The sequence below is a fragment of the Bactrocera oleae genome, chromosome 2 (genome assembly GCF_042242935.1).
Source record: "Bactrocera oleae isolate idBacOlea1 chromosome 2, idBacOlea1, whole genome shotgun sequence".
Lineage (NCBI taxonomy): Eukaryota > Metazoa > Arthropoda > Insecta > Diptera > Tephritidae > Bactrocera > Bactrocera oleae.
The window spans coordinates 51,545,032-51,571,884 of NC_091536.1; the positions used below are offsets into that span (position 1 = coordinate 51,545,032).

The 26,853-nt window shown below is 35.5% G+C and overlaps 1 protein-coding gene and 2 long non-coding RNA genes across 8 annotated transcripts in view; 2 read left to right on the top strand and 1 right to left on the bottom strand.

Moving 5' to 3' along the window:
* LOC138859019 (uncharacterized) overlaps positions 1–3,902 on the top strand; it is a 209,338-nt gene extending 205,436 nt beyond the window's left edge. For all 3 annotated transcript variants that reach the window (XR_011398057.1, XR_011398055.1, XR_011398056.1), the window contains exons 4-5: positions 1,500–1,527; positions 1,589–3,902. This is a non-coding gene — a long non-coding RNA (uncharacterized lncRNA). The remainder of the gene's footprint in view (positions 1–1,499; positions 1,528–1,588) is intronic.
* Positions 3,308–9,415, bottom strand: LOC138859020 (uncharacterized). The gene is made up of 3 exons (XR_011398058.1): positions 3,973–9,415; positions 3,697–3,901; positions 3,308–3,626 (listed from the first exon to the last, which is right to left on the bottom strand). It is a non-coding gene; the product is annotated as an uncharacterized lncRNA (long non-coding RNA).
* A 2,731-nt stretch (positions 9,416–12,146) lies between these two features.
* abd-A (abdominal A) overlaps positions 12,147–26,853 on the top strand; it is a 38,013-nt gene continuing 23,306 nt past the window's right edge. Inside the window, exons 1-2 of one of the 4 annotated variants that reach the window (XM_036370342.2) lie at positions 12,147–13,822; positions 17,285–17,517. In XM_036370342.2, coding sequence (XP_036226235.1) covers positions 12,927–13,822; positions 17,285–17,517 — 1,129 coding nt within the window. In that variant the 5' untranslated portion in view covers positions 12,147–12,926. Of the gene's footprint in view, positions 13,823–17,281; positions 17,518–26,853 lie in introns of all 4 variants that reach the window. The other 3 variants (XM_036370343.2, XM_036370341.2, XM_036370344.2) reach the window with 3 other exon arrangements.

Genomic DNA, 26,853 nt, shown 5'->3' on the forward strand with positions numbered 1-26,853 from the left:
ATTCGAATATTGGGTTTGCATATGTTCATCCAATCAGATTCTGTGACACTATTGAAAATCAGAATTGGTTTGCAATTCTGACAACTACGTAAATCTTGGAATCCACAACACCCCTGAATAATGTCAAATTAGGTTGAAATTACCAGAGTAGCCCTTGAGATAATAATTTCCCCCAAGGTGAGCGGTCTCACGCCCACAGTTCAATTTCGATACCAGTTTCTATGAAGCTCTGTAGTACCATCTAAGAAGTAAAATTTAATGCCTTTGAGGCATTTATATATTGAGTTATTGCTTTATATGAGGAGTGCGCGTGGTTATCATCAGATTTCATCAATTTTCACAGTTTATGAAGATGTGCTACAACTTCTTCTCAGCAAGTTTTGTAGCTTATGAGATATGCATAGTAAAGCTATTAAGGAGCGGAGGCACGCCTACTTAAAAAAAAAATTAAACCGTAAATGCTTGAGAGTCACAGTATTCCCTGTACCAAAATACAATTTGGTATCTTAGTTTGAAGCACTTTATAAGTTTTCATTAATTTACTTTCTTATGGTGACAAGTAACTTATGTGCTAAGTTTAATCAGGCTATTTAAATTTTTACTTAAGTCGCACAGACGGACGGACAGAGCGGGTGATTTCACCTCGTCTCGCCATCCTGATAGTCTGAATCTATCACGATTATTTTAAGGTGAACAAAACTTTATACTCGACACCATGTTGCGAGAGTATATTTTATTATTATTTATTGATAAGGATAATATAATTATGCCTTTACAGTAAACACTCAAGTAAGAGAGTAGAGGAAGGAGTAGGATTAATCTCGCTCCGACCGCCGTACATTAACTCCCCCGCCGCTGCGACACTTTAAAGATTGAAAAAAAGTAAGGAAGAGCAAAGTTCGCATATAGCGGAATACTATATACTCTCGCTATTCGTTAGAATAGAAGGCTACAAAATATATCCAGGTGGCAGAACTTTATACTAATCAAGTGAGGAAGTCCAAAGTTCGGGTATAAGTGAATATTTTATACTGTCGCAGTTTGAAAGGCTCAAAGTTCGTAAAATACTTTCAGCATCGAGGTACATTATTATCGGAAAAAAATTTACCCTGTTTTATGATGATACAACTATGCGATGCCAAGTTCACTTTTGAACCAATTTTAAGTTGCAGATGACCATAATTACTATTATTTCTGGCTTATTCAAGGCACTTTGTAATTTTTCGATTAACAAGTGCACCGAGTCTATTTAGAGAATTCAATTAAATTTTTACTTAAGTTATCGCCTGCACAGTTGCTGTACAAATAAACGAAGGGTTTTTTAGCTAACAGTAGTTACATATGTCGTAGCAGTAAAATAAATTACAAATGTTATATATTTAATAAATAATCGTTTATATCGTTATTTACGAGTTAGATGAACATATTTATATGTATGTTGTACATACTACACTTATAAATTTGAAAAGCCTATTAATTGAGAATTTTTTTTTTTCTAGAATTAATGCAAGAATAACCCGTCAAAAGGTAAGTTGGGACGATAAGTTAATAAACAAATTGTTTTAAAATGCTAATAAATTATTTCCAGCAAACCTTATTATGTACAGTAGTGACATCGATTAGGACATTTTAAAGTAAAGAAGAGTATATGATTGGGACTTATCATTAAACAGAACTATTAATTTAAACACTGCTAATCACTTTTTGAGTCGAAATTTAAACGTAAATTTTTCCAGCGAATAAAAGTAAAATATCCAATCGTAGTATATGTCATCTGCATTTGGAAACTATTTGTTTAGTTTCATTAAGAGCTGCCTAAATTTATTTTTCCTACATAATTCTAATATTTTTAAAATAATTACAAATACATATCCAATAGGAAAGTCAAGAATATTAGAAAATGTGCAGTTCTTGTAAGTAAATGAGAAATATAATTAGCACTCCAACTCACTTAGAAGTGAATATGTGGTTGACTGGATGCTCTACCCAACGCGCACCTTCAAGGAACCCAATGTGACTTATAAAATTGTAGTGCTTGATCAGTATCTACGATATATATATATAGTTTATTCTTATTCTTATATTTTATTTCTGGGTTAACAACCTTACCCAACTGCCTTTCTAATACGCAACTACTAGGGATTTCCAACTGGTTGCCGTACTTCCATAACCCTATCTTGAAACTTTGTAGCTGGAAATCCCAGTTATGGCAATTAGTAGAGTTTAATTATTATTTTATTATGTTATCGGTTATATTTTTCAGTACCACATTTGAGTCTCAGAATAATCCGGGACATGCTATTTACTTACGTATGTATATACACACATTCATAATGTATGTTTATTTGTATATTTTTAAAAGTCAACATTTATGCAGAGTGTCGTAGCGCCTGCGTATATCACCCAGTTTCAATTTTATTAGTTTATTACGATTATTATCTTTTAATGGCACCGTTGTACAGACAAATGCTTTACAGCGCTGAATAGTTGACATACACAGCAATTCACTCCTTAAAAAACAATAACACTAACATCACACCAACAATATAGGAAAGAAGCGAAATAATTTAAAACACATACATAATAACATACATATCCACAAATGTATGCATGTGCCTTAAGTGGCAGTTAAACCGAATAATACGTAACGCTGTTTTATTGTTTGTTTTGATTATAAAAATGTTTCCAATGGATTCGAATCCAGTTTCGATTTGTTTATGCACCGACGGATTTGGTCTTCTACACACATTAGATCAAACATAAAACAACATAATTGGTGAATTTGAAGCCAAGGGAATATAGCAACATTTTCAAAATTTACAACAAAAATTATGTTAAAATAAGGGCAATATAAAAATAATTAGATTATATAATTCCTTTGCCTAAAGTTTGTGTTGTTGCATATGGCTTAGCTTCACTTAACAATCATGTATTTATATTATTTATAAGTTTGTATAGCTATAAGTAATATGAAATATGCGTGAGTGTATGACAACAGTAAAGAACTTAATGTACATATTATGTACTTTCCAAATTAATATTGTAGAGTGTGAAAAATAATCTCACATTGATTGAAATATGTAGTATAATAATCATATTCGCTTTGAAAACCAAACATATTACAAATAAAAAGTTATTAATAATGCTAATTAATGCCGCTACAAAAGATAGCAATATATTATACTTACATACTTCATTAATTTTTCGTAAGTATTACTTATGTAAGAATTGCAGCCAAGCGGAGAACTCTGCTTATTGGATTAACTAACTCATATATTATTTTATTGCAAGAAGAAACAACAATGTCTCATAAAAACTTTATTATATTATATTAGAAACAAATAACCCTTACATAGTAAACTCAGTTATATGTAATGAGATCCATCGAATAGTTAACAAGTGAACTAAAAAACTACTTCTCGATTTTTAACAAATTAAAACGAACATATAAGCTATTTTTATTATGATAAAAGGAACAAGACAAGGTATATTTTTGACAATCGTGTAGAAATGAGTACAAGTTATGATCCTACGTCGCATATCATCATCTAATATGTATCATCAGAATAATTTAACAATTTGTCGATAGCATGTGTTCGATTAGAAATCAGTGCATATTGGAAAATCTATATTTTTATTGGTGAAAAGAGTTGAGCATTACATGATGATATATATAATCCATAAATGAATACTTACACTGCACTGCTACCACCCAGCTTCTAACGACCGGCTTGGCTTAGTTAGGCAAATCTAATAGTGAATAATATTCTCCAAATATTTAACTTAGAAAAGGAAATAACAATAGTACCCATAGTACATATGCGCTTCTATGGCGCCCATGAATGCATTCATACATATTTCAAGTGAATTTCAGTGAAAATCGCTCGATGTGGTTTCTAGTCTAGCAATAAATTAAAAATTTCATAAAACTGTCATAACAATAATTTTAAGACTCAAAAATAACAAACTCACCAAAAAAACATATACGGAAAACTGCGACAACAACATTCAGTAAGCGCATCAATGGAAGTTCTCACTCAAATAATTTATTATGTCGGCGTTTTTCATGTTATTGCAAATTAAAATTGCACTCGGACATAATTTCGAATTCTCTCTCGCCGAACGTCTGCTTATTTGTGTGATTTCTAGTTTTCTTGCATACAGCTTTCCACCCCGACTTTGACTATTGAGACTGGGTTTACACATGACTAATTTTGTTATAGTTTACCCATTGCATTGTTTAGTGTTACCCATTGCATTCTCACTCATATTCATATTATTAAAATATGTACGCTTCACTTAGGCGATGAACAAAATATTTTTTATAATTTTTATCCTTATTTGCTTTTTCAAAATTTTTTTTGCATATTATGCATTTTGCATATTACATACAAAAAATACATGATAAAATTAAAACTTCCCAACATATTGTAAATATTAATTGGAAACCAGGCTCAATTACAACCATGGAAGGAGTTTCAAAAGCAATGCCCAATTGCGTAGCAGCGAACCTTTACGAATAAAAACATAAAACGTGTTGCCCAAGTGCGGGTAACTCGGTCCCTTTCTCTTTCCTCGTCGCCCCCTCGACAACAAACTACTAGTGTGAGCGAAAAAAGTCTTCGTCCGCAGTCCGAGTGATAGTTATAGCGCAACCATGCGATTTTTTTATTTGGGAGAGTGTGTAATTGTTGTTATTACGAACGATTGAAAAAATTTAAAGAGGAGTAATACTTTTGTATTGAAATACTTGTTTTTTTTTTTAATTTTGATATTATATTAATAATTTTGTAAATCGGATATATAAAATTTTATTCATGGATTCTCTTTGGTTGTTTTTATTATTTTGAACACGTCTGTACAGCCACAATTACAAGATTTATATCTAATATCGAAATGCGTTTATACCTTAAAGAGTTAATAATTATAATAAACAAACACAGGCTGAGAGGTTCAATCCCCACAAAGCAGAGAATTTGCAGAGTCATGAAAATCGACAGATAGTATTATGACAATCCAAAACTGATGAGTTTAATGGGAATGGGGACGAGATGCTATTTTAGGTGTATAAGAGTAAACTATGTATAAGAGTAAATAAAATAAAATAAGTAATGAGAACAAAAATAAAACGGCGAAATGATTTGTGACAGGATAGGGCAAGACGGAACATGGTTGGAGGACAGCACCGCAACAGCGGCAATATGGCTAACGGAAAGAAGCGGCTTCAAAAAAACAAACAGCGGGAGAGGAAATGGTTTTTTCTGGATAAGCAACGAAAACATCACGATAATTAGCTGCTACCTGACACCGAGCGATGCTATCTCAGAATTCCAAGCAAAACTCGATGCCATTGAGGACGCCGCGCATCACACAAATCGCCACTTAATTATAGCCGGAGATTTCAACGCCAAGGCCATGGAATGGGACACACCGACAACAAATTCGAGGGGACGCAAAATCTTTGACATGGCAGCTAGATTAGGACTTATCGTTGCCAATAGAGAATCCCAAACAACTTTCAGAAGGCCGGGATGCAACGACACAACCCCCGATAATACGCTGGCATCTGAAGGATTCGCAAACCAGCTAAGCGAGTGGAAAAAGCTAGAAGACTACACAGGTAGCGATCACCAATACATATCCTACCTCATAGGTCCAGACATAAGTCAAACAACAACTAAAAGAAGAGGAACACGTAAATGAAACGTTTCCAAGCTGGACACAGGAAAGCTCCTCGGAAGCATAGACAAAAACCCACCAAAATACTATGCAAGTAGCCTAGCTAGGTTTATTGTCAAAGAAACACTGAGCAGCATCACAGAGGCATGTAAGGCAGCAATGTCCAAAATAAAAGGCGGACATCCAAAGAAAGAAGTTTATTGGTGGACGGACGAAATACGAAATCTGAGACAAACTTGGCTGCGTAAAAGACGACGATACACAAGGGCTAGAAGAAGAGGAATAAACGAAATGGAAGAGGATAAGGAATATAAAGCTGCTAAAACCGAGCTGAAAGATGCAATAATAAAGGCAAAGAAAGATAAAAGGGAAGAGCTACGAAGCGATATAAACAAAAATCCTTGGGGTCTCGGATACAAGATCGTAATGACAAAACTCAGAGCGAAACAGTCCATCCCAGAGTTAAATACTGCAGCCATGGAGCACATCGTAAACATTCTGTTCCCCACCCATGTCCTGGGAAGAGACTCACCAGAATATACGCAAGAGCCCTCATGCCCACCATTCACTCTGGAGGAAATGAGCATAGCAGCAAGAACTTTAAAGTACAAAAAAGCCCCCGACTCTGACGGGATACCAGTAGAAGTGGTTAAGTTAATCGCTAATCGAAGTATGGAAGAGACAACATCTGACCCTGATAAGTAAGGGCAAAGGAGACCCAGAAACACCATCAGCATACAGACCTCTGTGCATGCTAGATACAGCAGGAAAGTTTCTAGAAAGACTGTTGAAACCCCGCATAAAAGGCGCAACAAACAATGCTGGAGGCTTATCAGCGCGACAACATGGCTTTAGACCAGGCAGGTCCACAATCGGAGCCGTTGAAGACGTTGTGCGCTGCGTGGACGAAGCTAATCGAAAGAACAACTCCTCGCAACAATAGACATAAGAAATGCATTCAATAGCGCAAAATGGATAAATATGATAGATGCACTAGAAAACCGATTCAAAATGCCCCCCTACTTGATGAAAATGATACGAAGCTATCTTAAAGACAGGGAAATGCTATATGATACAAGTGATGGCCCTCAGAGAAAAGAAATCACCTCCGGAGCAGCGCAGGGATCCATACTTGGACCAGACTTATGGAACGTCAGCTACGACGGAATTTTAAACAAAAAAATGTGTGTCAAATGCCAGACGACTGCTATCTCGTTGGGTACGCGGACGACATTGCTGCCGTCATAACAGCTCATAATACCGACATAGTCAGACGCAAACTTACACAAGTCATGCTGCGAACACAGACATGGTTGGACTCACACGGCCTTAACTTAGCGGCAGAAAAAACCGATCTGATCCTGCTCACTAGAAAACACATCCCGTTGGAGGTAAACGTGAATGTTTATTCAGAAACCATACAAACGACGAAATACCTAGGTATAAGAATGGACAACAAACTGACGTACTGGGCTCAAATTCAGCACGCTGCTAAAAAGTTAGCCAATATAACCAGGTCGCTTACAAGACTTATAGCAAACATCGGTGGCCCGCTTGGAAGCAGAAGGAAACTGCTCATGGACACAACACAGTCAGTGCTATTATATGGTAGTGAACTGTGGGCCGATACATTAAACGTGTAACATAGACGGAAAGTAGTTGCTAAGGTGCAGAGAACAGCAGCCCTGAGAGTCGCCTCGGCTTACCGCACTGTATCCGAATCCGCAGTGTTAGTGATAAGCTGCGTAATCCCAATAGATCTACTTGCAAAGGAGAGAAGACAACTCTAGTTATGTAAGAAAACTGGAACGGAAATACACATGCAATCAAGACAACAAGCAAGGAAGCAAACACTCGAATTTTGGCAAGATCGGGGACAAAGGAGCGCAAAGGAAGATGGATCGCTAAATTGATCACAGATGTAGAGATATGGCACAGTATAAAACACGGCGACGTGAATTTCTACCTAAAATAGATGCTCTCCGGCGACAGGTATTTTCTGAAACACCTGTACAACCTGGGACAAGCCGAGATCCCTGCATGTATTTACGGAGACGAACCACTGGATGATGCAAACCATACCTTCTTTAAGCGCCATCGATGGAATGAAGCTCGGAGAACTCTAGAGAACAAAGTTGGAGAACTAAACACGGAAAACCTAATAGTGAAAATGATAGCAGGCGGCGAAAACTGGCAGCAAATTTCCTCATACGTGGAACATGTACTACGCATCAAGAAAAGAACCCTCCGACCAATTCCACTCAATAGAAGATAGTCAGCCTGAAGCTGGCTACAAACCAGTAGGCGTTCCTGAACGCAGGGAGAGTAGGAACTGACCCGCTATGGGTCCATCTTGAAAACCTGGCACTCAAGTATTGCGACAGCGGTCCCAGGGCAAGGAAAAATATCCATGATAGAAGGGGGTGTGTTTTAGTGGCTACACCACTCACGTAGGATGACGATCCCTATTTGGTGCGAAAGCATTTTAAACCCTCCTTACGGCCTTAAAAAAAAAGAAAAATTACGAAGAATAAAATTAAGTTTTCGGTACAGGTGACCCCCAATTTAGAAATTAGTTTTTGATTTTATATTTTGTTTTCGACTATACAGAACAGAGGATTGATACTTATAGGGTTTTGAATAACAAGAGCAAATAGGACCAAGATGACTATCGTGTGGAGCTCTTGAAGACATGTCCATATAGAGAATATAATATTGCTCTAATAGCTAAAATAAAGGCACTGGCCTACCCATTCTACTAGTTTAATTATATTACTTTCCTGACAGTTATGCAAAAAAATTATTAAAAAGAAACATTTTAAAAACAAATCAAGTTGTTTTAATTTTCTACTTTCATGGAGTTTTAATTCAAATATCTCGTGGTTTCTGTTGCCAAATTCACTCACGTATGTATGTACACACATATGAATATATGTACATATGTACGTCTATATGTAGGTAAATATATAGATTTCTAAAATATACTTGTGTGTGTAAACATAGTCTCAAACAGCTCTTTTATCTGTGCAAACAAACAGCACTCAAACTAGTTCGTTGTGGGAGAGTGGTTTCTGCTTTCAGTAGAAATTTGCACGCTATTAACCAGAATATTAGCAGCCATAGAACACTCACTAAATACAAAACGAAAAAGTAGTAAAGTCTCTAGAATATATACCATATATGCAGAGAACAATTCTTAAATGTAAAGAACTCATATGGAGAACTACAAATGAGTGTCATGGAAAGGTACTCAAAAATAAACCACAAAATTAAATTCTTGTGTTATTTCACTCAAATAGCAAACCGAAACCGTCAATGCACTTATCACATGCTGAACACAAATACACCTCACTGCCACTCTGTCAGATGTAATTGAGTACTTTTGCCGGCAAGCCGCAAGCGTTATGTTAACACCCGACAGAAAGAATGAAATAGAAGAAGAATCATACAACCCTATAAGAAGCGCTGGAATTATAAAGAGTGAATGAGGCAACGAACGTGGTGCCTGGGAGCAGAGGAAAAGCACATCAACTATAGCAGCGCGGCGAAAGATCGCGTATAACGATTGCACCGAGACGTTGCTGCGGCTGTTGAGTGTTAAATTGCGGTTTATTTATTTTGGTTTTCTTTAGATCTGCACTCCGGACTTTATGAGTGTTATTGCCATGTAATGAGGTATTCAAAGAACAGAATTAAGACGAGTAATGTGAACTCACGACCGAGCTATGTACATATATTAGCATATACCATACATGCATATGTTATGTATGTGTATTTAAATATACATAACTTGATAGAGGTACGTACGATAAACGTGGTTATTGCATTTGAAACGGTAACACATAAATAATATTAAATATCTAATTGTTCCAATTAGATTAAATGTACTTTTATGTGGTAATATTATCTATTATCATTTCTATAGTGCAATTATGTGAGTATATACATATATAAATTGAACTTCCTAATCAAATCCACTCACAACATACTCTTAGCGCGCCTACATCCACCAATTTCTCTCCCAGTAGCTCAGTTCTCTTCCAGATGAAATTCACATGTGCAAAAAATTGCAACATTCCAATTAGCTTTACTTTTCGTCTCCGTGCAGCTCAATTACTTACACATAGAAACTAAATCCCAATCAGTTACTGAGTACCACTACGAATATTCACTCAACTCATTCAAACTTATATTTACTTCGTTTCAATGGGTCGCCCTATTTGTTCATACCGCTGGTCACTGAGCCTCACCGCTGCTGCCCAAGCGTAGTATATCAACCATATTTGAGTGTTTTAGATCTGAGGCGTAACTGCTACTTTTGGATTGTAAAGCTGCGGATTCTGTCGTTGTTGCTGTCGCTGGAGCGTAAGCGTCGCTGCTGCTGCTGCCTCAAATGTGTGTATAGTCATAGCGCGTACAAAAGCGCAGATATTACCAATTACACGAATTTTTATACTCTTTTAAAAATTTCGTTTTATTATAATATTTATTATCGTAGAGCGCAGTAGTGTCTGCGGAGCGTTTAGCGATTTAGTATTAGCGCTGACGTTGTGTACCCGACGAACAACAGAAGCGTAGCCAAGCGTACACAAAAATAATAGCGAATCAACGATTTGATATCAAAGTGTACGAGCGAGTGCCGTGAAAGCAAAATTCGCGTCTTATTGTCTTTTAACTGTTTGTGATTATTATTACAATACGAACGACAATCGTCAAAACGCCATACGCCATTGCCATATATCATATATTGTATGTACGTCGAACGTTGCACGCGTAACGCTGTTGATATAAACCGTATTTGTGCAATATTTTACTATTACTATTATCATTATTACTTAATGTTATTACTCTTTTTGTTATGTGTTGTTATGCTCCATATTCATGTGTTGTACATTTTGTTTTTCCTGCTGTTGGCTTTAGTGGTAATCTTTTTTTAAAGTTTAAGCCTTTTAAAACATACAAGACAGAGAGTCTTTTACCGATCAACACCATTGCATTCGTTTTAATTTTGCCAGGAAGTGTTGCCAAAGTGCGTCAAATATTGTTATATCTCAAAAACGCTGTCTTATGATGAAAGTTATATTATAATAGTGATTATTACGTGCTAAAGCATAATACAGAAATTCAAATGAGTACGTATGCTGTATAAATGTACCAAGTTCAAGAACACTACTACCAAAACCAACATTAGCTATTCGAGAAAATCATCTTCTCGAAGTTATAAAAAATTGGATTTGCTTTAATTGCGTAAATTGCCAAGTGCGAGAGTTTTTCTAAAATCTATAAGTACATATTTTGAAAACGAGTTCAATGAGCGAGCAACTATTAGCCACAATACCCTTGCTAAAGATCGATCTAACAAACAACCAGTAGAACACTTAGAAAAAACCATAAAAATTAAATAGTCATAAAACTGACGCATTTGTAATTACAAGTCATAGTACAACACATAAAAAATACAAAGAAGAAGAACAAACAACTACCATCAGTTTCAGCAGTAATTTCAAAGAGAAAAGCTGCAGTTATGGACTAACAGAAATTCATATGGACCATTTGCACAATGATTTTAGTAGTTGTAGAACCACTTGCATGGAAGAAAAACTTTCGACATATATGGTTCACTTTTTCATAAAGCGTTTTAAAAATGACTGGCATACCTGCACAAATGTGTTGAATTAAACTATGCATCTGTTATTTTAATTGGTACATACTCGTACATGTTTGTGTATAAATTTGAAAACAGAACAAAACTACCTTCATAGTAATACCAAATATTAACATTTTCAAATTTCAGGAATCCCGATCATTCGTATTTTTCACAGATTTACATTTTATGTATCATTGAATAATGAATTTATAAGCAAGTGTTGCGAGCTTATTGATAAACTTTGACTCGTGAAATTTTGATTTTCCTTCACTATCTAAACAGCACTGAAAACAAGATTAATTTTATATAATTTTCGCTTTGAGTTCCTAATGATAAAAATAATAATATTAATCGCAATAGTAATAAAACTACTACTTTAGAAACCAAAAGTGATAGGTTTCAATGCCGTCGCTGTCTCATACGCCAAAGTGAATGTGAAGAAGTGTTGTGTTTGTGTTTTATTCACTTCCCATTAGTTAATTTTTTCTAAATTGCGTACAGAAAAATTGGCAATATATTATATACTTAAACACAAAGTAAATACAAGTGCATAATATACATAAATGTTTAAATTAATACATTCAATATAAATAAATCAAATAAGTTTGAAAAAAAGTTTTTCTTAATTACATAAATATTCCAAAATTGTGTTAAATAATAAACAATCGCGATATAACATACATATATATAGATATATATATATACATTAAAAGGTAAACACATTTAGTTTTGAATTAAACTACACATTTATTTACTCATTAGATCTTCTTTCAGAGAAATTATATATCTCTTTTATTTTATTATATTTTTAAATTTATTTTGCTGTCTACTAACAAATGCTCCGTAATAGCTGTCTATACTTATGGTCATATTTCTATTTGTTTCATATTTTCTTTTCACTAATATCGCCTTGGTATTTGCAATTAGTAGACAAAAATTAATTCTATCTGTTTTTTATTTTCTCATCTTCCACAATGTAGTTTACTATCTTTACAAATTTGTCCGCCGACTGAATATTACTGGCTTTATAAATGAAAACACTTAATATGTTCCATAATTTGTTTTAATATAACGGATATTTTACCTTATTACAAATATTCCTTTTACAAAGAAAGTTCATTTACTTAAACTAGATTAAATCGGAACCGTCAGGGTGAGAATCGCATTCAATTCTTTCAATTTATCAAATCATGTTGGAAAAGGTTACTGCTTTTTATTCGGTATTTTCTTGTCTTAATTTTAGCAGACTGATCATTTTTAATTATATGGTGCTATATATGAAAAATATATTTCCTTCTTTGTAATACAGAGAAAAGATCAGTTATTGAGTTATTTTGTTTTAATTACAATATCACTTAATTTACTTCCGTAATTTTTGGTTTGTTTTAATGAAAGCTTAAGTTAAAATTCGGTTATCTCATATTGAGAAATACAAGTTCGTACATAAAATTTCCATTAAATCGAAGCTATTCCCTAAATTTTCGTTCAATTCAAATTATGAATGAAATTCGATTAATACTATGAAAGCATTTAGCATAAACTATAAGCAAAAATAAGCAAATTTAAAGACCGAAAACGCGAGGCAATAAAATAATGTGCAATGTCAAAATTTGTTTTCGATAGTATGCTACCGAAGTATCCACAGTTTCAGCCATTTATCAGTTCACATTTAACTTCAACCTCACAAAATTCGTCATCAGCAGCTGTTGCCGTCGCCCTCGCCGCCGCCGCAGCTTCTTCTACGGCTTCCGTTAATACATTAGCCAATAGCTTTACCAACAACAACAACGGCATTAACTCCAACAGTTACCATAGCGGTAATCACATATCATCTGTCGCCGTCCACTCATCGTCTTTATCGCCATCGACGCCTAGCGTCAATATTAGCAGCAGTCATTTAAACCAGTCGTCCAACTCACCGGTGTCCTCGTCTTCGCCGTCGTCAACTACTTTCGGAACCCTTTCAACTCAACAACAGCAATTGCAGCAGAACCACCAACATCACCACCAGCAACAACAACATCACAACCAATATTCTTTGTCGGCCGCCTTACATTTACAACAGCAACAACAACAATTACATATAAATAAATTAGCTGCCGCTGCTGCAGCTGTCAGTTCGCAAAGTGGTAACGGTCTAGGTCATACTCACAGCATTCAACAGCAACAGCAACTGTCCCATCAGCAATTGTTGCTCACACCCCCTTCTGGAACTAACTCCCAAACAGGAGATAGCAGTTGCTCACCCTCGCCCTCAGCCACGTCATCTTCGCTGCATCGCAGCATCAGCGATCACTCACCCACCGCCGCATCCGCCGTCGCTGTTGCATCCGCTGCAGCTGCCAGCACTGTAGCAGCAGCAGCAGCCGCCGCCGCCGCTGCCTCTTCATTTGCAATACCTACCAGTAAAATGTATCCATACGTATCAAATCACCCATCATCGCACGGCATCTCTGGCATGCCAGGCTTTTCCGGACTGGAGGACAAATCATGCAGGTGAGTAGTAATATTCATCAGGTTTACAACTGTAGAATAATTGCAGTGTAATTAATTTGGCATTCTTTATACATCTGGGCTTTCTAAAGCCAAAGAATGTATGCAAATCTTCAATAATAGCATAAGATAGAGACAGATCAGGGCAGGTCTGATAAGAAAAACACACAATAAATTTCATTAATCATTCGTTGAAGGCTTATTAATTATGATCGCTTAAAAATGACCCATATAGGAGAATAAATCAAACCTATCCCTAATCACCTTATATTTGTACTTAATAGAAACAGTAAATATGAGTTTAATAAATAACAAGTAAGAAAAGGCTGAGTTGGGGCGTAACCGAACAGTTCATACTCTTGCAACTTGCAAGGAACAAAGCCGGAGGAACATCTTTAGGTTTTAGCAAAACTTTATATCAAATTGTCGCCGTTTAAGTAAAGAGGATACACTGTTATTAGAAAAATATTCTTTCTCAATTTCATTAAGATTTCTTACATATTGACCGATAGATGCGGTATAAAATGAACCAGAGGTTCGAAAATATTTATGTTAGGTATATTGGAGCTAAGGAAATTGTTGGCCTGCTTTTACTCATGATATCCGATTTTACCCATTTTAACAGATCTTGAATGTGATAATATGACTTCTTCTCAGCAAGTCAGGTTGATATATCTTGAGAGGTTTGGAAGATAAGTATTGGGTGATCCATTACGAGGTGCCCTACTATTTTATAAAAAAAAACCAGAAAACTTAAATTGAATGGGGAATGTTTAATATAATTCGAAAGGACTTTCTTTGGAATTTATGTTTTGGAGAACATCTCTTTCAAATGTTGGCCGTGTCAGTTACGTCTCAAATGGTCCATCCGTTGAATCCAATTTTCGATGACCCGTTCGAGCATTTCGACCAGTAACTGGTGAATGACACGCGTGATGTTTTGCTCCAAGGCCTGAATCGAAGCGTGATTGTCCGCATAGACTTTAGGCTTTACATATCTCCACAGGTAAAAGGAGCGATGTGTGGGAAAAGACTCTTATTGAAATCGCCGAGGTCACAAGTTCAATTTCAGGCATCAAATAGTCGGTAATCTATTGACGGTTACGTTCTCACCGGCATCATTTTTGAGGAAATACGAACCGCTGATTCCACCGGCCCACAAACCACACCAAACAGTTGTTTTTTCTGGATGAATTGGCAGCTGTTGAATCTATTCAGGTTGCTCTTTGTCTCAAATACGGCATTTTTGCTTGTTTACATACCAATTGGGCAAGAAATGGACCTTATCGCTGATCAAAATTTGGCTCAAAAACGTCGGATCTTCTTGGAACTTTTCAAGAGCCCATAGAGCGAAGCAATATCGCTTGGGAAGGTCGAGCGCCTTCAGTTCTTGCACAAGCTGTATTTTTTCCGCTTTCAATTTAAGATCTCGACGTAAAATGCGCCAAGTCGTTCTATACCGAGTTGATGCCAACGACGCCGAATCGACTCTTCACGGTCTTCGTGTACACTCTCAGTTACGGCCGCTTTATTTTCTTCACTGCATGCTGGACGGTGTCTATTCGGTCGAACACTATCCAATAATGAACGCCGGGGCTCCAGTTGTTGCGAATAGTACGCTCAGTAGGCGTAGCGATGCGCGCAAAACACATTTTTTACACAACGTGAAGTTTTTTAATTAAGTTAAATAATTTGTCAACGTTATTCAGTTGTAAGTCTTTCCACGATGAAATGCCAAACAATACTGAACAAAAATTACATAACAGTTTGACACGACTCATGCGTGATCTGTCAAAAACATGCTATTGAAAAAAGTATCTTTACTTGGATCACCTGCTACATTAAAAAATTTTAGCTCACAGGTGTCCCTGGCTACTGCGATCTCCTGTAACAAATTACATTTGCAATACCAATCTCCGTTGGATGCTAAACAATATGTGAGTCAAGTTTCATCTAGATTGCTCAAGTTATCAATTGCATGGACAGACGGACGGACGGACAGTTAGTCACCCGGATTTCAACTCGTCTCGTCATTCTGGTCACTTAAATATATATAACCCTATATCTATCTCGATTAGTTTTAGGTGAACAAAACTATTATACTCTGTAGCAACATGTTGCAAGAGTATAAAAAGTTGAAACAATTTCCGCCAAAATTAAGAGCATGAGAAGGCAGAGAAAGCTCCGGCGAAGGAGAGATTTAAGAATGAAATTACTAATTGAAATTAACAAACGGGAAGTTCTCTAAAATATCTCAGGTGTTTTAATATATTACTATTGTAAAATTAAATTGGCACCTAAGAATTTTGGTTTTCAGTAGAGTATTTATGCCAGGTAGAAGAAGAAATCTTTTTTTTTCGAGACATTTCTTACCATTGTTAAATAAACTGACGAAATTGAACAATACGTTTCTGGTGCATTATCCCAGTTCTTATATTCTTAGCATTATTCAGGGGATATTAACCGAACCTAGTAACCGCTCATTTAAAAGATTTGAAAAATATGTTAAGTGTAGTGGATATTGCGGGATTTTTCTCATTTTGTGTAAGACAACACTTGATTTTAATGAAATATATTCATGGCTTTGTCAGACAGAGGTAGGGGCGAATACACAGACCCCGAATTATTTGATACACATATCTACATGCACAATTTTACGATTCTAGTTTTGTTAATTGCTGAGCATGTTGCACATTCGAGTTTGGTTTCAATAATATCGAATTATAAGGTATACCTTTAACATACATTCAATATATACATTTAGTTTTCCCGCTTTAGTAATTTTATAAAAATAAATACATTTTCGGAGGTGAACATTCAAAAAATTTGCTGTGATTCTTTTAAGATATTACTTTTATAATTAATATAAGGTGAACTTATCTGCAAAATGTTTGATTGTAGTGTATGACTAGCCCTATAATCGTATTTTGATGTAATCACCTAATGATACTATTTTTAACAACAAATACTTATGAGGCTAATAATAACACACGACCACCTATTCGTTACGCATAGGCATAGACAGAATACCTACCCAAAGTAGTAGGAGCGCACATTGCAAAATTAGAGCATAACTACTGACGAGAACGTCATTGCTGCCAAAAGTGTGTAACCAAACAGGAGCAATGTTATGTAATGGATAACAATTATGGCCAATTTGTAAGCACAGTACCGTTTCTTTTAAATAGTGCGGGAACTAAGTTGACCATAACGAAATATCTGAATTGGACTTCATAGAAAAATTCGCACGCACATTGACCTTTGCTTATTTGCATACATGCCATACATACATATACAGCGCACAAGCTCTTACATTAACCGAATACTATTGTAATTGCTTCAAGAAAACTAAGTGAAAAGAAAACAGAGGCAAAGCGGCTAAGTTTAGGCAGATAGATGGCATTAGAATATGACAGATTTGCATTCTTGTGACTGTTGACAAATTGTTTTTTTCTTTAACAGCAGGTACACAGACAGTATCATGAACAGTTACCAATCAATGAGTGCACCCACCTCTGCATCTAGTTTTGCGCAGTTTTATCAACATGCCGCTGCTGCGTCAGCCGCCTCTGCAGGCGCTGTTGGTGTTGATTCGCTCGGAAACGCTTGCACGCAGCCATCATCTGGCGTTTTGTCCACAGGCGGCGCTGGGCAGAGTATTGCAGATTTGCCAAGATATCCATGGATGACTTTAACAGGTAAGATTTGTTATTTCACATATTATTAACTTATAGTGTAAGAGAAAATTCAAAAATTAAAGACGGCCATGTAACTATAACTATTCAAAAAATTTTCTTTGTATGGTATGTATAATACGTTGAAAACATATAGTATATGCCAATCCTATATGATTTTTATACACATCTAAGACCACAAATATATAATAACAAGAGAGTTATCATGATATTTAAAATATTAATCGTGATTTCGAACTTTCTCCGTTACTAAACAGTGTGCCTGTTTTACGACAAAATCGAGTTATGTTCAAATATTCATTGAAGATTTATTTTCCTTTGTTGTACTTTGAAGAATGACTGCTACAGTGTATAATAGTGTATCTATATAGATAGATATGGAGTTATGTATATATTACATATATATATGATCAGGATGATGAGACGAGTTGAATTCCGAGTGACTGTCTGTCCGTCCGTCTGTCTGTGCAAGCTGTAACTTGGGTAAAAATTTAAATATCGATATGAAACTTGTAATACGTATTCCTTGGCAAAAAAGTGAGGTCAAGTTTGTAGATGTTTTTCAAAATATTCAATCTATATCACAAAAATTTGCATAGGATAAATCATTTCGACACCTTTCGCGATAGCATGAAAATAGATGAAATCGGTTGATATCCACGCCTACTTCCTTTATAACGGTTTTGTTAAAAACTGCTAAAACTGCGATAAATCAATGACAAAACAGGTCAGATAGATTAAACTTTTTTACACCTAGAATGACACTAGAGAGCTTGATAGGAGCTGGCCCATATTTTAGGGAAATCACATATCTCCGGACCTACCCCACCAATTTTAACCAATTGGTACCTAGCACTATTTTGGAATTCCCATGTTACAGTACGTAATCGGAATCCACCCACGTCTACCCTTCATATAACATAATTTTAAATTTCATCTGATATTTTCACTTTCCAGTATACAAATCAAGCACCAATTAATATATCGGGATAAAAATTAGCACGAGTATTATTCAAGCTCCTAGATACCGGAAATGTGAACCACAGAGCATATGGCTGACTATATACCGAAAATATCGGCCAAGTGTGTGATATATTATTTAAAATTAGAACAGAAGCCTTTTCGCCTAGTAATATGTCTGTATATCAAAAATTGATTGAATTGAGTCAATATTTCATTTAGCCCCCATATACCTAATAGAAAGATTTTCAAACTGCCGGCTGACTTTATACCCCATATATCGGCCAATATGTGAATGATCTTAATTAAATTGAGTGAGTGTGTCTTCCTCATAACGGGGCTTCCCTGTGCCTTAAATAGATGAAATCGGCTAAAAACTTGCACTAGCCCCCATTAAACTAATCTCAGGATTTTCAAACACCCGGTTGACTTTACTCCTTATACGAGTACATTGTTAACGGTATGGGAGGTACCTTAATTAAACTCGGTGGGCAACTGTTTCTATTAATAACATGTAGTAATGCCAAAAACAAAAAATCGTGTCAATCTCCCTCATACCGTATATATCGGTCAATATGTGAGATATCTTAGCAAAATTAACTGAACTTATAATATTGGATAATGTCTCTTCGGTTAAGTTTATGTCAGATAAGTGGTCATAGCGCCAAAATTGGTTAAATTATTATAATTATTACCCATGCCACGTGTGCCAGTTAAAAAGATTTTCGCCCTTCGTAATCACTTTATATCCTACATGTTGAGCGGAAGGTTATATCTTATTGAAACTATACGAGAATGCTTTCCTTAGCATAGCTTTATTGGTAACGTAAAAAGTTCGTTCGGTTTTTTATTGATTTTTCAAAAGATGATAACTTTGTGTGCATTTGTCCGATTTAAGTCAAATATGTGGCGTTTTGTTCATAAACTTGTTGCTAACAAGGTGCCAACCTCATTATACCCCTTTCGTAGAAGGCTGCGTCCCTATTGGCAAAAAACTTGGATAGCCAATTTTCACAGGCCTCTCTTGAGGTCAACTTCTCACCATTAAGCGCGTTCGCCATGGACAGGAAAAGATGGTAATCACTTGGTGCCAGGTCCGGACTATAAGGGGGGTGCATTAGAACCTTCCATCCGAGCTCCCGGAGCTTCTGGCGCGTCACCAAAGACGTGTGTGACCTGGCGTTGCCCTGATGGAACACAATTCGGCCTCTGTTGATCAAAGATGGTCTCTTCTGGATGAGTCCTGCCTTCAAGCGGTCCAGTTGTTGGCAGTAGAGGGCCATAGAGGAGCAGCTCGTAGTAGATGATTCCTTGCCAATCCCACCAAACACACAGCAAAACCTTCCTGGCCGTCAATCCGGTCTTGGCCACCGTCTGGGCCGCTTCCCCGAGCTTTGACCACGACCGTTTGCGCTCGATGTCGTCGTAAGTGACCCATTTTTCATCGCCAGTCACAATCCGCTTCAAAAACGAGTCGATTTTGTTGCGATTCAGCAGCGATTCGCAGATGGAAATTCGGTCCATCATGCCAAACATCGAGTTCCTTTTTGAATCCAAGGTTATGCAAATGGTTCCAAACGGTTTTCTGGCTTATCTTTAGTTCCTCAGCAATTAAATAAGTGCTCACGTGACGGTCGGTTTCCACTATTTTCAAGATTTTATCGCAATTTTCGACGACAGGCCTCCCAACGCGTGGTGCATCTTTGACATCGAAATTACCGGAACGGAACCTAGCAAACCACTTTTGTGCTACACGCTCGTTTACAGTATCGGGCCCATAAACTAAATAAATTTTTTCAGTCGCTTTGGCTGCTTTTTCGCCTTGATCGAAGAAAAATTGTAAAATATAGCGAATTTTCTCTTTGCTGGTGTCCATCTTTGACGAGCGCTCACAACGTACTGAGTCAATATAACTACATCTTCCCCAGCACAAATATGTGAAATATGTTGAATGTAGTCAGGTTGAATTCAATGTAGATATTGTATTTTTGACCCTAAACAGAAACAAAAAGCTTACTAAAACTATTATCTCTATAAAAAATGTGGATGTGATACATAGATTAAAATGATCACTATCCGCTAACAATATCATAATGGTATGAAAGTTACTACGAAATTTTGAATAATGCAGTTTCGCAATCATGTCGTTTAACACAACGTAGCACCTCCCTTCTTGTATTTCTATTTACATAAAGATATTTAATAGTTTATTCGAAGTACTAGACAAAATTTCTAAAAATGAAGAGGCTCTATATTTTTTAAACCATATATGTGAATAGAGCCTATATTCGACTACGTTGAAACATTGGTTATTTTACCAACTTAATTTGATGATATTTAGAGATTATTTGAATATAAACTGGATCATATATATACAATATACATATTTATATAGATACGTAACGCAGATATGTTTGTTATTATTGTGTGATTAACTTTTTTCACCATCCATATCTCAACAGCTCAGCTGTTTTGTCGAATTTCATTCAATACATGTCTCGTTTGAATTTTGAAGGAATCATCGCTAAGCATATGTATCTCATAAACTCATGCCAGTCGATCGACACGTTCATCTGCACGCGTGTTCATTCCATAAACTGTTCAACTGCCCATTCAGGCTAATTTTAATGGAAATTGTCTCAATTTAAATTATACCTTTATGGCCTTGTAGTATATAAACAATAGATGAATGGCATCGTTATTACCAATTTACGTACAATTTTTAATGGTCCTTCCGACCATTTCTTTTCTTCAGTCACACATGCTCTTCACTCTACTGTTACTGATACCCTCGCAAGCTCGATACTATTGTATATTTCGAGTGTTTAGATAATCATAAAATGTGAAACTAGCAATCGTTTATTTAAAATTGTAGGTTTGGCGACTTTTGAAATATCTTGCGATTCTTTCATTTGTTTTTTCTGTTGCACAGTCATGGTCTCGCATCTCTATCAATAGCTGCTCTTATGATTAGTTATTTAAATCTCGTCAAGGTTATAACTCTTTGCTTTCTGCCATGAATGTTTGTTAGCGTGTGTGAAAACTTGATGGTACGAGAATGAGAGAAGACTTTCTAACATAGTTTAAATTTGTTTGAGGTTGATTGAGAGGTAAAATAAATAACAGCATTTCTTTATGCTTGGCAATAATGATATGTATTATTTAAAATATGATTCAAACGTTTATTGTGTGTTATTATGCGAAGCATGTGAGTGTATACTTATTTGTTGTCAATTAAATATACAACTGACTGTGTTTTTGCTGATAAATGTGAATGATGTGTGATTTATTTCTGCAATTACTAAGAATCCACATTTCTCTGGTTTGTTTATAAAAGGCAAAAGGCAAAGGCAAAAAGGCAGAAATATTTTCGATCCTATAAATCTACATAGCAAACAATATCATCTAAGATATAATTATCGCTCCAAATGTACATATATGCACATGCAGATTTATATATGTATATTAATTATATTAGAGTATGATATTATAATTATTAAATAACTATGTAAAAAATAGTTTTATTATTAAATGTTGATGTAAATATAATAAGATCAGATAGTATGTTTAAATCAGATAAATAAACTTTTTTATACAAACTTTTGAATTCCGAAATAAATATTGGCTGACTATATTCATCCGGTTACTGTACGAATAATTTTTATTTATTTATCCGGTTGCCGTACAAATAATTTGTAATTATTTATCCGGTTACAATAATTCATAATTTAATCGCGTCAAACTCCTTTCTAAAATGGCGGCCTTCGGCCGCGTTTAAAAAAAATGACCCTGGTCGGTTCAACACCGGGGTGTTCATAATTCAATCGCGTCAATCTACTTTCTGCTTTTCGCCCGTAAAATAAGGCCCTTAAAAAAATTACCGAACTAGTAAACACAGAAAAATACCAGCTAATTATCCGGTTCATTCTTTAAAAACCAAAAAAAAACTCGAATTTGACCGGATGACTAATTATAAATTATTCGTACAGTACCCCTACTAATAGTCACTGCGATAAATATTTATGCATGATGTAATATGCATGTATGTAAGATATAATATGGTTCAAAAGTGTTATATGCAGTAGTATTTTATTTAGTATAAAAATGTTATTCCATTTGTTGATTATGAAGTCATCTATATACATATCCCTATTGCTGTGACAATAGATTGGAAATTACGTATAATGTAAAAATGAAATTCCCTCTCTTTAACTGACTTAATCGTAAAATATTCAAACTCCTTAGTTTAATTGCATTTTTTATTTTTATACTCTCGCAACCTGTTGCTACAGAGTATAATAGTTTTGTTCACCTAACGGTTGTTTGTATCACCTAAAACTAATCGCGTTAGATATAGGGTTATATATATATAAATGATCAGGATGAAGAGACGAGTTGAAATCCGGGTGACTGTCTGTCCGTCCGTCCGTCTGTCCGTCCGTCCGTGCAAGCTCTAACTTGAGTAAAAATTGAGATATCTTTATGAAACTTGGTAGACATGTTTCTTGGTACCGTGAGACGGTTGGTATTGCAGATGGGCGTAATCGGACCACTGCCACGCCCACAAAACGCCATTAATCAAAAACAAATAACTTGCCATAACTAAGCTCCGCAATAAGATACAAGACTGTTATTTGGTACACAGGATCACATTAGGGAGGGGCATCTGCAGTTAAATTTTTTTTTTAAAAAGTGGGCGTGGTCACGCCTCTAATCGGTTTAATGTGCATATCTCCTAAACCGCTAATGCTATAATAACAAAATTCACTGGAAGCAAATGCTTTTAGCACTTCTATTGACAGTGTGAAAATAGTTGAAATCGGGTGGCAACTCCGCCCACTCCCCATATAACGGTACTGTTAAAAACTACTAAAAGCGCGATAAATCAAGCACTAAACACGCCAGAGACATTTAATTTTATCTCTGAGATGGTATAAGATGACTTTATAGGAACCGCGTTCAAAATTAGGCAGTGGGCGTGGCACAGCCCACTTTTAGGTGAAAACCCATATCTTGAGATCTGCTTAACCGATTTCAACCAAATTCGGTGCGTAACGTTCTTTTCATGTTTCTATGTCATAGTGCGAAAATTTTCAATTCCATCTGATTCTTTCACTTTCCACTATGCAAATCAGGTAACAATGATTATATCGGGGTAAAACTTTGCGTAAATAATGCAATTAAAGTATGCCACCTTGCGGCCAAAAATTGTCTAAATCGAACCAAAACTGTTCAAACCCCTAAGTACTAAATATGTGGACCCCAGTGCCTATAGTTGACCTTCTACCGAAAATATCAGTCAATCCACAAAGAAATCTCAAACGAGTATACCATTTGACTTTGCGAGAGTATAAAATGTTCGGTTACATCCGAACTTAGTCCTTCCTTACTTGTTCTCTATATGTTACTATAAGTAATAGTGCAATAAGTATCTTTACGTGCGTTTATGCCCACCCTGTAGAGAAAAATAAAATTATACACAGGTGAATTTATCAACACATATTTATAATTAATCATATTAATCATATGAACTAGTATTTAGTATTTTATTTAATTTCGAAACTACAGAAACAATATGATATTTAATAGGTCATAGAACATTTCAACTTACTAATTACTTATATAATAATAACCCAACGATTACCCTCCTCCCGCCCAACCGACGCGAGGGGCGTAATCCGCATACAAGCGGAATTAGCCGAGTCAGAAAAGGCAAGAGAGTTTTTTAAGTGTTGAGATCTAAAACTGCTCAGCTACAGAAACAAAAATTTCAACAGCTAAGATCTAAAGTTACAATATAATAAATTGTTACATTTTCATTTATTAAGAGAAAACAATAAAGTATTTTTAATTTTGAAAAGTGAGTCCGATAAGTCAAATGTGCTGGAATGAGAATTAAAATCATGACATATACGGCGGAATGGCTCGTTTAGTTCAAAATTTGATCTACAGGATTTTAGCAGTAAAGGTCTAAACTGCCAAAAGGCGAACCGGGATATTAAATTTACTTTCAGACAGGAGAAAAGAACTGCAAACAGTTCCATTAAAAAGTTTCACTAAGAATGTTATGCCAAGCATTTCCCTACGACTAGAAAGTGTAGGTAGATTAATAAGTTTTAAACGACTAGTGTATGGAGGTAGACTTACCCTAGCATCCCATCGGAAATGCGCTAAGGCGAATAGTAAAAATTGTTTTTGAACCGACTTTAACTTGTCAGAATTGATTTGGTAGCTAGGGTTCCATACCACAGAGCCATATTCCAATATAGATCTAACCAAAGTTGTATAAAGTGTTTTAGTAATATACGGATCTCTAAATTCTTTAGACCAACGTTTAACAAAACTGAGGACAGCTTTTGCTTTCAAGACCATGGTATCAATATGAAGACTGAAATTAAGCTTAGGGTCCATATTAACTCCCAAATCAACATAGTTAAAATCTTGCTCTAGAATATGGTGTTTTATTACATAAGAAGAGTGGTGCACAAATCTAAGGAAAAAGCACATCGTCTTACATTTATTGAGATTCAATGGCAAATCATTTCTATCACACCATGCAACCAAATTGTTTAAGTCTGTTTGCAACAGACACCTCTCCTCAGTTGAAGTGTATGATTTAAAAAGCTTTACATCGTCAGCGTATAATAAAATTTAAAAAGAACAGAATCGGGCCAAGAGACTACCTTGCGGAAGAAACATTAATTGTATCTGAAGGTGTATCCTCAAATATCACTCGTTGTGTTCTATTATAAAGATAGGAAGATACCCATTGAAGGAATCTTGGCTGAAAGCCCAGCAGATCAAGTTTATGTATGAGAATCGAGATATTTACTTTATCGAAAGCTTTGCTAAAGTCTGTGTATATAACATCCGTATGCTTATGTTCCCTAAAACCCAATGATACATGGTTTACAAATTCAAGTAAGTTTGTTATAGTCGAGTTCCCTTTACGAAATCCATGCTGAGATGAGGAAATTAACGGAGAAAGCGAAAAGGTTATATGGTCAGTGATGATAGCTTCAAAAAGTTTAGGTATAACTGATAGTTTTGCGATACCTCTATAGTTTTCAATGTTGGATCTAAATCCACTTTTATGCAAAGGGATTATAAATGACTGTTTCCATATTGAAGGAAATATACCGTGTTTAAGAGAGGAATTAAATATCCTTGTCAAAGGCAAGTAAATATATTTGGCACTATTTTTTAGGAAGCATGAGGGTATCATGTCTGGGCCATAACTAAAAGATGGTTTTCACTTATTTAAATTAACAAGGACGTATTCTACAGAAATAACTGGAGCGTTAATTAAAGTATTCGAACACAGCACTCATAAAACGATTTTGGATTACTTACAATATTTTTTTTTACTTTATTTAAGTAATTATTATAACATTTTTTGTTTAGGTCAAAATATTGTCGACGCAATAGAGAATATTTAGAATAGTCGACAAGTGAACCGGTTTTTTTAAAATGTTTAAAGGCTCGAGTTTTTCTGTTTTTCAATTTATATAACTCTTTTGAAAACCACGGACTTATACTTTTGCTTTCATTAACAATTACTATTGGAACATACTTTTCAAATAATTTCATAATAATGTTATTAAAATGAGAGACACTCAATTCAATGTCACCATTATAATTAGGCCATGTTATTGTAGAAATTTCTGTATTTAACTTTTTAAAATTAGCTTTTGCAAAGTTAAACCGAGTACAGAAGCACGAAGTTTGATGGTTATTATCCCGTACAATGCCTGAGATTTCGACAGATATTTCCAAAGCAGGATGATATGAGTCCTCTGGTAAAACAAGAGGATTTTCTGAATAACGGAACACTTTGCAGAGGTATCAACGTATACTAAATCTAAGCATTTACCAAATTTATTCGGAATCAAATTAATTTGGTTCAGACCCAACTCGGAAATTTTTTCGAAAAACTCATTAAAACATGACCGATTGCAAATCGGCACGATATAGTCATCGGAAGGTTTCCACGAAGCACACGGTAAATTGAAATCACCTAATACAATTATTGAATCTGCATTATTTGCCATCGAGGTAGCACTATTTATTAAAGAAGCATGCTGCATGTATACAGATAAGTCCGAATGGGGTGGTATATAAGATAGGGTTAAATAAATAAAGCAACTATTAACGTATACTCTAATACATTTAAATTCAAATGAGTCGGTCCCTATCCAAAAGAGTATATAAGACGAACCTGTTTCACCAAATATATATCCTTGCAGGGTATATTATCAAGCATGGCATGGATCGCTGATACTGGGCTTGACTCCATATCCATATACATATGTACGAGTATGTATGCATTCGCATACCGGATTTCAGATATATACATATACATATAACTTGAAATACATT